The sequence below is a fragment of the Sprattus sprattus genome, assembly GCF_963457725.1.
Source record: "Sprattus sprattus genome assembly, chromosome: 15".
Classification (NCBI taxonomy): Eukaryota; Metazoa; Chordata; class Actinopteri; order Clupeiformes; family Clupeidae; genus Sprattus; species Sprattus sprattus.
The window spans coordinates 12,250,138-12,262,158 of NC_137913.1; the positions used below are offsets into that span (position 1 = coordinate 12,250,138).

The following is a 12,021-nucleotide window of genomic DNA, read 5'->3' on the forward strand; positions in this document are numbered from 1 at the left end:
CAGATTCAGGGACACATTTAATTTTTTTTGTATTACAATCTATTCAGGAAGCAAATAGATAATAGTCTACAGTCTATGCTGAGAGTATTATTGAATGTAATTCACAGTATGAGTGAGTAAGGTGTGTATAAAACAATAAACAGGCCAAGCAGTCATTGAGGAAAATATTCTACCTTCAGAACAGATGATCTACCTAGCTTCAGTGTCAGTGTCATGTAAGAATGGCTTCTGTTCTGAGAATCTTCAGCTTCGCTGATTGCATTGAAGCCTGCCGCTCAGCTCCTGTACATGTGTCATGGTGTCTCCTGTGTTTCTAGCTGTCTTTGCAAGTAATTAGTCTTTGCACACAGTGTTGTGTTCAGGTATATGCCGAGCAAAAGGACCTATTCATGCCCCCTGCACAGCTTATCCTTCATCTGGACCTGAGGATGAACGTGGTTTGCAGCATGGCAGATGAGCGTCCAGGGGGCCACTCTGGATAAGGGATCTGGCCCTGGCACAGACTGCTTCCAGAGCCGGTTGTCGGCTGGGTATGTGCATATCAGGATGTGGAGAAGCCATGCTTTTGTGTGTCCACGTCTGCATTGGGGTGACTGGGATGTTTTTAATCACCTGTATTGCAGATATGGGAGATCCGGCAGAAGAAGTTCCTTATTTTGCAGGTGGCAGGATTGGCCCTTTTCCCGCTATGTTTTTAATATCAAGGTTAAAAGGGTTAGGGCCCTGCCAAATAAGGGTCCAGAACAGAAGTGGCCTTTATATCTGTTCTGTCAAACATTGAGGTTTTATGTCGCAGAGTTAAAACTGCCCTCAAGTCACGAAGAGTCACTGAAAGCTGCATGACGTGTTTTCTTTTGTTCCCCAGAGCCTTGTTTTTACGATTTCAAAATGAAACTGTGAATTTTTTTTCACCAAGTCAGGGATTGTTTCATTTGGAAATCCCCTCGGCAATCATACTCAAACATGGGAGTGCATCACAGTAGGCAATGCATCGCGTCAAACTGAGAGCACTACGGTTCATTCTTTTTTCTTCTAAATGTCTTGGATGTTTGGCCAGCAATCTTTCAATCCAAATCCTTATATTTCGCATAGGCTGAGACAGGGCAGACGTTACTCATGTAATTACAGTGACGCCCTCGCTTGAGCAGTAGCGTTGCCTTTACATGTCGTGCTCTGTGCATGTACAATTCATGACCAGCGGGTGAGCCCCTTTCACAAGGCCCTCTTCCCCACACCCATGTACACACAGAGACACAAGCCCTTGTGATGAACTAGCTTTAGCGTGTAGCAAATGCCTTTCTCAATGTCAAGGCTGATGACCATCAACTAAATATCCTTTCAAGGTAACTCTTCATGGGGCTCACGTATTTTGATAATTTTGTTCTCAGTGAAGAGCCGGCTGGGGAAGCGTATCCATTTCCCCCCGTCCGTCTGCTTCCTCATGCCTTGGTGTACATGTTCGGCGTGGTGGTGGTGAGCGCGAGTTGACCGTTTGTTGCAACCGGGCACGGCTCCTCCTCCAGGAGCCCCGCGGGGTCGGCGTTGGGGATGCTGTCGTGGTAGCTGCTGAAGCTGATGTTGTCCTCCTTGAGCTCGATGGTCCAGAAGGGTGCGTTTAGCTTGCGGTTGCGGTACTCGCGGTAGGTGTAGACGCCGGCCACGAAGCCCATGAGGAGCACCACCACGGCGATAATGACGGCCAGCACCACCACGTTGAACTGCGTCCAGGAGACCACGGTGAGCGCGGCCGCCGTGGAGTTGCGGGTGGGGGCCACCAGGCTGGGGAGCTTGGCCTGGGCGGATGAGGTGGTGATGGAGGCAGAGGGTGGGGTTGGTGCTGTGCTGGCGTCGGGCTGGGGTGGGCTGGAGTGGGTAGCTGGAAGTGGCTGGCTGGGTTTGGCCTGGGTCGTCAACTCTAGGACAGGAAGGACTTGCACTGTAAAGATATAACAGAACAGTTCACACACACACACACACACCAAAAACATATTCAAACGTACAGACATATACATACATCCATACAAACCTATACGCAGCGAGGGATTGACACACCGAGCTTCATTTTACAACACCCGGTAATCTCAGGTGGTCTCCCATCCAAGCACTAACCAGGCCCAGCACTGCTTAGCTTCTTCCGAGATTGGGCGAGATCGGGCCTGCTCAGTGTGGTATGGCAGTAAGCCATTGTGGAGGACAGTGCGTCACTACTATTTGTGAGAAGCACACAGACGTATAGTATTTGCATGAAGATAGGATAGTGCGTCACTGCTTATCTAAATCATCTTTGCTGAATGTACCTGTAGCCATAAATTCTTTTTTAACCTATGCCCTCTGCTTCATGAACAACTCTATAAATATTCCGTTGCCCTTGTTGGATCAGCATATTGCTGTTTTCCTGTTGTGTCAGACATGAACTAAGCTTACATCATTTTTGTATCATCTTACTCATCTTCCCTGGTTATGCACTTTGTCTCAGTAACAGCAAGTGGCTGAGGCAAGACATTCAAATGGCTTAGGTGAGACTTCAGGCTCTCCTGCAGCATGTGCAAAGTACCATTGTCTCCCCTTCCTGTCATAAACGTATAGGATGGGTCTCATCACCACTCCCTTGTATTCTTCCACCTGTCGGAATGTACTTCTTACTGTCAGGTAGGCCATTCTCTGAGTAACACGCAAAGAGGGAGTCTCCACGCTGAAATAAACTCCAAGAATCCTGGATTCAGGGTTAATTTCTAACACAACAAACCCCTAGATATGTGTAAGCTCACTTAAAATGTCAGCTAGTAGAAGACTGGAGGTGAACAGTTACAGATCAAGCGACACATTCCAACAGTTATCAAAAGATAAAACAGTAGACAACGGCAATACGAAAATACACAGTCTTTTAACTACTGTTGCAAAGGGGTTTAACATTTCTGGGATATTTCCGGAAATTTTTCCGGAAACTTTCCATTAGAAGTTAAGCTCAGGATTTTTAATTTTTTTTGCAAAAGTAAGCCTATAACAGGAAAATGAAATGCAGTTGAAAAAATGACTAGCTCAGCTGAACCCTGGATGCAGCTTGTTGGGAACATTGGACCTCATTCCCGAACGCATTTAACCCCACTTGTGAAGTTTCGGGGACAATTCTGGCATTCATGAATGTTTTTCACATCTGGGATTCGTTTTTAATTTAGAACAGAATTTAAGAACCATAAATAGCAGTCGTAAATCGGCCAGATTGGAGTGTGCCCATGTTCTTGAGGGCTGAATTTATAAGAAATCGTGGTCGATTGCGTTCACATCAATTCTACAGACATCCTCTAAATAATTATAATAAAAATAAATACGACAATATTTGTATCATAAACAATTACATTTCACATTTATAGTCATGATTCTACGAGACATCGTTATGTCTTAGAATAAATAAAAGCTCTACACGAACACAGCAAATGGCAGTAAATAAATAAATAAGCACTAAACTCTAACACGTGGATATAGCCACAGTGGAATAGAATGGACACATCTACATTCTGCAACAGTACCCTGACCTCTGCAGCGGTGAAGTTAGGTCTGCGTTTACTGGTCTTGTGTTGTTATGTGCAGATTAAGTGAACTGCAGTACATCAAAGGAGGGGAAGGAGAAGGAGAATGAGAATGAGAATGAGAATGAGAATGAGAATGAGAATGAGAATGAGAATGAGAAGTAAAAGTAAAAGGAAAAGGAAAAGGAAAAGGAAACGGAAACGGAAAAGGAAAAGAAAAAGAAGGAGAAGAAGAAAGGAAAAGGAAAAGAAAAGGAAAAGAAAAAGAAGGAGAAGAAGAAGGAGGAGGAGAAGGAAAAGAAAAGGAAAAGGAGAAGGAAAAGAAAAAGAAGGAGAAGAAGAAAGGAAAAGGAAAAGGAAAAGAAAAAGAAGGAGAAGAAGAAGGAGGAGGAGAAGGAAAAGAAAAGGAAAAGGAGAAGGAAAAGGAAAAGAAGAAGAAGAAAGGAGAAGGAAAAGGAAAATGAGAAGGATGTAAGGCAGAGATGGGTTTCTGTGGATAATCTACTTTGGTTGATTAACTCATCTGTAGGGGGGTTAGGTGCTTGTTTATCGTGCCCCCAGCAAGCATTGCCCAGAGCCTGTCGAAATGCTTAAAAATTCCTAGCCCCCTGCAGAGACTCGTATCTCAGACCTCTGTGCCTGCTTGTCTCTGTGTATGTTTCCGTGCTGAGGTGAAATTAGGGACAGGGGAATGAGGATGAGAGTGTCAAACTCAAATGTGAGATTGGAAAGTGATTTCTATATGATGTTTGGACTCATTTTAATGGTTTCAATCTAAGTGCGAAAATGGTCTCAGTTCTAGAGCTGTATATATTAATTAAAACATAGATCACAGAGACCTGATCATTTTGGTCTCTGTGAGAGGTCAAAAGTGAACAAGTAGTAGATACAAAGGGCTCATTCTAACGAAAACACAACAATTTGTAGTTACAGGTTATTATAAACTTATACTAACCACGGACAATACTATTCCATTTCTACTAATAGATGCCACCAGAAACGACACACTGAACCTTTAGGTTGATGATACACAGGGCGATGTTTTGAGCAATGTTACCAGGTAATGTTGCTGAGCGATGTTGTTCAGGTACTTTCCCATTGATATTACGCAACAAATGTTTAACTGGAGATAATTTAACCATTAGCGGGGGACTTGTTGCAATCATCCAATCAGAACCCTAGGAACCCGACATGTGATGCCCCTGCAGCATTGCTCCCAAAGCCGTGGCACATTCCATCACCTCTAATCGGTGACTGCAGATGTCTCGTGCTTACCCTTGAGAGTGCAGTTGTGTGCGCTGGCGTCGCCGGTGTAGCCAGGGGCACAGAGCTCGCAGTGCTGTCCGGCCGTGTTGTTGGCGCAGCTCAGGCAGTGACCGGTGTCTAGGTGGCACAGTCGCGGCGCAGAGCGAGGGTCAGCATTCCCGTTACACTCGCAGCGAACACACACCCCACCCGAGCGGTAGAAGCCGTCGATGCAGAGGTCACAGGTGGCACCAGAAAAGCCGGCTTTACACTTGTCACACACAGCACGCCCGGTGGAGTCTGAGGGGACACAAACACACACACACACACATAACACACACACAAACACACACACACACACACAGTGGCATCGTTAGGCCCTGAAAACAGAGCTGTTTAGAGCAAAGTAACTGACCGACTGTGTAACAGACTGGATCCTGATGAATGAGGGAGAAATCAATGGCTGCACAGTGCACACAAAGTTGGCTGGTGCACCAGATTAAAAGCTTTGTTTAAAAAAAAAAAAATAGCCTAGCTATTTAAAGAAGAAAATACAAACTAGACTTAGCCCCTAATTTTTTCAATAGCTAGAACACTCTCCCCCCCCCCCCCCCCCCCCTTCCCAAATACATCAATTCATTATGTCGTAACATTTGTCATGTTGGTACTCTCAGAGAGACACTCATAAGACCACAAAGACTTCATAATGTCAATTGAATCCAGTTCATCATGTTCCATCGTAACATGCTCCAAGAATACAGACGCTAAATCTCCTCTCCGTTGTCTGGACGCAGAGGAAACAGCAGCGCAGTGCGGTGAAGACTGCTCTTCCACCATGAAGACGAGGCAGACAAACGACACACTTCTGCAAATGGCCACTAGGTGGCACTGTACTGTTGTGTTATTTCATTTGATTGGAAGAGCACACCCTACAGGCACACAGGTGCATGATTGGTTCACCCCTGCAGACAGGTATTTAAGCACAGGACACCTGGCCAGACTGTATACTGCAGACTAACAGCACATTGTTATGAAACTAAGGTCAGGATTAGAAATGGGGTGAGGGCGAGCGTTGGGGTTATGTAAGAAAGGAGAATAAAGTGCTGTTACACAATGATAATTGGTGCGTTACACTGTACTTATGCTGCATGTTGGGTAATACAGAGTGTTATCATACCCTTTCATCCACTCAGGGTTGTGCACACCACAAGGTGATGGCATTATGCCATGCAGGCCCTTCCTAATGGCATACTGGTAGAGGCTGGTTTAATTAACTATTATTGAATTGGCTTAAACAGATTTATTGCATACAGGGACAATGAGAAAATCTCCTTTGCATTAAACTGCATTACATTTACCAATGACTTTTAAGGTGAAATTATCACCACAAGAAAATGAACACAACTGGCTGTTTGAGTTTTAAACAAAACCAGCAAGAACAACAGTCATAAATATCTCACCATAAAACGAGCAGAAGGGGTCTCTGAGGACATCTTTAAGTGGCCGCTCAGCCTAACCCTAGCCCTGACCTCTGACACCAACCTAAACCGGTTTAAAATGCACCGATGGAATTTGGTTAACATGGTCAATGGTAGGAGCTGAATAGGCTTAGCAGAGGAGTACATGAGACGGTTGGAGGAAAAAAATCCATATTATAGATTTATAGCCTAACTACAGATAAGCCTTAAAGGTACGTAGCCTTCATGAGAGGAAAGTAAAATGGGTTTGTTAGACCTGGTTAGTTTGCTGTGGCATTCCAACTCTCTGTGTCACTCTGCCTTTAAGAAACACAAACTCAGAATGATATACATGATGGAATATTTCAAGAAACATCACGTAGACTTAGTGGTAATTAACAGACCAACAACCACACACCATGGACAGGAGTCACCTCGGTTCTCAAGCCAAAGAGCCTTTATATAATTCACGCTAAATGCTGTTGAATGGTTTCAGGGGGAAATTAGGGGGAAATATCAGTGTATTTTAAGGGAGATAAGGACGTGTTTTTTAAGTGTATGCTGATCTGGGTGTTACGCAATTGCACTAAAGTGGTGAATGATGATCTAAAAAAAAACTGAGAGTAGTGGCTTAATGCTATTCATGCTCGGGCCCTAAAGAAAACTTCAGTGCATTTCAAAGTGCCCTTGCCTGGAAACCTAAATGTGCCACTGGCATTGTCATCCTGCCTGCGTGTGTAAGTAGTCCCTAAACCCAACCGCTAGCAATCTAGGGCACTCTTATTTCCCTTGCATGTATTTCTGAGCTCTTGGAATTAAATAGTGCTTTACATGAGGGCTCTATTAATGTACATACATTAAATGCAGTGCTTTCCATTAATAAAACATTCAGGAGAACAGCACTTAATGTTACTTAATAGTTGTAAGGAATTGAATAATGTTAGCCTGCAGGTTATAGATGTAAGGAGCAATTTGTCAAGTAACATATACAAACCTTAAACTTTTGTAGCCTACACAGTGATATGTCTGGTTTGTTAATGTAGAAGTTCATGCTTTTTTTTATTCAAGTAAGGCATCAATTAACGTTAGTGAAGTTAATCCTGTCACATGGAGGGGTGTGGATTGGGATTTCAGAGGCGTTTAGATCCACATACGGTACATAGCATTAGCATAGCATAGCATAAGCATAGCATTATCTTCACACTTCCACATGACTGCCAGGCATGAGTGCCTAAAGATCTTCTACAACCTCACTGATATGACATAGTAAACAAAACAACCGGACCACACAATGAAGAACTGTACGCCATACAATAAAAGCTCACTCATTATCTAATTCATTCATTTATGAATGATCAGTCACTCGAACGTCCAGTGAGGCAGTTCAACACCTGAGCCAAACCTGATGCCAAATGCGCCCCGATTCTGGAGTCGAACCAGAATCGGGGCAGAATATGAGGCAGGAGCAGTGGCCCACGGGCCCAGCGGCTCATTAACTACACAGACTGGGATACCTGATGACTGAGCAGAGAGGCCTTCTCTTTAGAATGGACCTGGTAGAGACGGTGCCAGCCGGTCTACCCTTGCCAGTCTGCTGTTCAAAAAGAGTACCACATGCCAAAACCTACACATAGAGCATCAGCGTGATGAAGTCATAAACAAGTGTGTGTGTGTGCGCGAGTGAGAGAGAGCGTGAGTGTGTGTGTTTTTGTTTTTGTGTGTGTGTGTGTGTGTATGAGAGAGTGCAAGTGTTTGTGTTTGTCTGTGTGTGTGTGTGTGTGTGACTGCACAATATGAGCGTAAGGGTTGATCTGTAGAAAGGAACCACAGAAGCGGAGGGCAGTGGAGAGCTGAAGCGCCCCGGGGTTCATTTCACAAGTCATAGAGGCGGAAGAATGCGCTCAAGTCTCAAGAGATGAGTTTAAGTGTGCACAAATACACACAGACACACACACACACGCACACACGTGCGCAGGCATGCTTAGAAGAGATCTAAAATATTTATGGCGGGGATAGAGACCATGGTGTACAGAATGACTGCTCTTACACACACACACACACACACACACACACACACACACACACACACACACACACACACACACACACACACACACACACACACACACACACACACACACACACACACACACACACACATACACACACACATTTACAGACTGACCTGCATTGAGAGATAACAGACACTAATCCGCCCTCTCAAATGAATGTTGCATGGCAGAACAGGCTGCACAAACACACATCATACACTCCGTTTATTCATGTTATTATTATTATTATTTTTCATTTGTGCTGCATATGCAGTTACTATTCAACACATGGCTTCCTTTCTCAGCACCTGATGGCTGTCAGTCATACCTTTAATGTATATCAGGCATTTGTTTGCCTTTTGTTACATATTTTTTATGCTGTTCTTCATGCTGTTCTTCAAGCCACAGTTGCCAGCACGGCCTCTTGCACGCCTCTGACCGCAGTGAGATCTTACCTAACACCGTACATTTTGAGCTCTAGGCTGTTTAGTATTACATTAAAGGGCGGTGTAGGGTGACTGTACTGGGCTTCAGGCGTGAGTAATACCAACATTAGAAGCTAGAACCTGATGAGAGAGGGAGAGAGAGAGAGGTCACGCTCAGGAACATCCACAAGCCCGTTTGTCGGACGTACTGTATGCTGTTGCCATAGAGACCATGCTCTTAAACAGAAAATACAATCTCCTGATGCCTCTGATGTCTTATCCTTTCTTTGTCAACATCCTGAGTCTAACAGGACCCTTTGAAGGAGGGGTCGTGTTTTTTTTTTGTTTTTTTTACATTTTCTTAGAATTCAACTGTAAAAAACTAACAAACTGACATCCGGCCAATCAAAACGGTTAATCACTTACAGTATGTTGATGAAGGTTAAAATAAAAAAAAATAAAAAACTTCCTTCTGAACCCACGTCTACAGCTTTAACTTCAAACAGGATACAACGAGCTGTCTGAATACAGTTTTCCCCACCTCAGCCTGATGCCACTCTCTTGTACAGTATTCCATCCAAATATGCGCGTCATCAGTCTGCTTTGGCATTGAATGCCATGTCCCTTCCTAGTCCCTAGCATCACAGGGCTCATGGTAGCCTGGGCAATCTGGGGTCACGCCCACTCCCTGGCAGTCATCGCCACGGAGATCCACTCCCGAGGCCACCCCAGTCAACGATGGGCCCGCGCACACTCAATGCGACAGTTTCCGTGGCAAACGTATCTACCAACCAACGCTGTTGCTGGGCAGTTCCAACCAATGGAGGTGATGTAGGGAGGGAATACAGACGGGCACGTGCACATGCACATGCACACGAATAGAGACGGGCACGTGCACGTGCACATGAATAGAGACGGGCACGGGCACACGCATTTCCCGCAAAGCCCATGTGTATTGTTTGCTCTGGGTTCTCGAGCGATTATTCAGAACACAGCTATGTGTTGTTGAAGAGAACCTCAGAACACAGCTATGTGTTGTTGAAGAAAACGTCAGAAGTCATCACACAAAATGCTCACACGTAAAATGCCCTCATGTTCACCCCTCAAAGATGGAAAGCATTTGGTTGCATTTGGGCCTTTTCGATACATCTCTCCGTGCTCTGTCTTCATGCTTGTTTGCAGTGCTCGTGTTATCACTTGGAATAGGAGCACAGCCTTAGTTCTACTGACAGGACCTCTGTACATACCACAAATCACCACCATATAAAAGTACAAGAGATATCAGCACCAGTGACAAATGTGTTCTTTTGGGCTTTCATAACCCCATGAAGGAAATAGTGTTTGGTCTACAGAGAGCACCTTTGGGGATGCGCACGTACACGTCCAGTTTTCACGAACATTAATGGCTGCCACATATCAGAGGTGCTGCATATTTACTGTCAAGTATTCACACTGAATCACCACCCACCCATAGAGGTGAATCTGTTACCTCACTGGTACTACATATTGAAGAAGAAAAAATCTCTGCAACACAAAACCCAACCCAACAGGCCAAATTAATTTACTTTACCACTACTGCTTTTGTTATGGCGATGTTGTACTGTAAAATTTTTGTGATTGTTACAAAAAGGGGAGATTAAAAAGGTAGAAAAAAAAAGAATTCCATCCACAGACAGGTTATCGGGGGTTCACAAAGATGAGCGACAGCAGCACTCACCGACATGGCAGCTTCCAGAGGAGGTGCGGTTGGAGCAGGGACAGGGAATGCAAGCGTCCCTTACACCCTCTCCAGGTCGGCGGTAGAACCCAGGTACACACTCCTCGCAGTTCTGGCCCTGTGTGTTACCCTGGCAGTCCAGGCAGCCACCTAAAACACACACACACACACACACACACACACACAGACAGGCATACGCACATGAACATAGGACAATGTGACCTTCAGAGGCATAGTCAGAGTGTGGCAGCAACGGTGTTCTGTCAGAACAATAGGTGCTAGGCTCTCAACAGCAAGGCTGCACTGGATGATTGGATGTCAAAGCTAAATCAGGTTCACAGTGCTGACGCATTCAAGTTCTCTGGAAAGGTCCACCTAGCAGTACTATGATGTAATACAGAGCTCATGTCCTCTACAAGAGTACATTCTAGGCCAGGTCTGCTTCGTAATGGGCCATTGTTCCAGTTTCACTAAAATGAGGACACTTATAACTAAGGAGACAAGTGAATGCATGCATACAAACTGAAGGAAGACCCAACCACCTCTTAAATATGATGGTTATGGTTTTGGTTTTGTCCAAAGCAACTGATATTAGTATATTACATACATAACCAGTATTATCATATATTTATGTGAATATTAGTAGATGATAGAACATGACATTAGGTGTTTATTTAATGTGTAACAAAACGTGAGTACATTTTTTTCTTATTTGAAACAAGCTTTTGAGGGACCACCTGTGACACAACGGGAAGAATGGGCTCCAACCCAGCTGTGTACTCTGACGACCACATAAAGTGTGTGAGACATTATATTTACAGTGTGGACTGTGAACTGTGTGTGTGTGGGGTGTGAAAAGCCCTAATCCATTACAACAGACACACAGGAAGGCTCTTTTTTTCTTTTTTCTTTTTTGTGGAGCGAAATCTGGAAGTGATAAATCCCGGCTGTGCTCAGGGCGCCTTGTCCCAGGAAAAAGGTTACCCAACAACCATCTGGACACAGATCCCATGGAGAGACAGATGGGCTCTGGGTTACCCTCGTCTAACACACACACACACACACACACACACACACACACACACACACACACACACACCACACACACACCACACGCACACTTGAATGAACAGATACAGACACACACATACAAACAAACACTCTCTCACACACACACATTTCAATGAACACGTACATACGCACACACTTGAATTGACACATACATACACATACACACGCATGATTTAACACAAATACACTTGAATTACAAAAACACACAAACACTTCAATCAACTCTCTCTTGAATTAACACACACTCATGCATAGACATACTGAAACACAAACCAAAAGACACTCTCCACATGCATATAGGTTGTTGAGTAACCTTTTCTAGGATTGGTTGAGGAACTGGTGCTCACAAGCTGTATGCAAGAATAAGCATATGCAGATAGACCATTTTTCACACACTAGGCATGGCTTCAGACCACATTCATAGACACATTTTGATGTTCAACGTTTTTGAGAAAAACTCAATCTACTTAATTATGAATACAGACCTCTCCAAAGGAGTCTGTGGTCAGCCTGGTAGATTTACAGACC

General features: G+C 44.3%; 1 protein-coding gene across 1 annotated transcript in view; it reads right to left on the bottom strand.

Moving 5' to 3' along the window:
• Positions 1-1,439: 1,439 nt before the first annotated feature.
• Positions 1,440-12,021, bottom strand: part of LOC308376763 (multiple epidermal growth factor-like domains protein 9) — a gene marked incomplete at both ends in the record, with an annotated part of 26,426 nt that continues 15,844 nt past the window's right edge. Inside the window, 3 exons of the mRNA XM_080853223.1 lie at positions 1,440-1,936; positions 4,803-5,072; positions 10,423-10,572. Coding sequence (XP_080709349.1) covers positions 1,440-1,936; positions 4,803-5,072; positions 10,423-10,572 — 917 coding nt within the window. The remainder of the gene's footprint in view (positions 1,937-4,802; positions 5,073-10,422; positions 10,573-12,021) is intronic.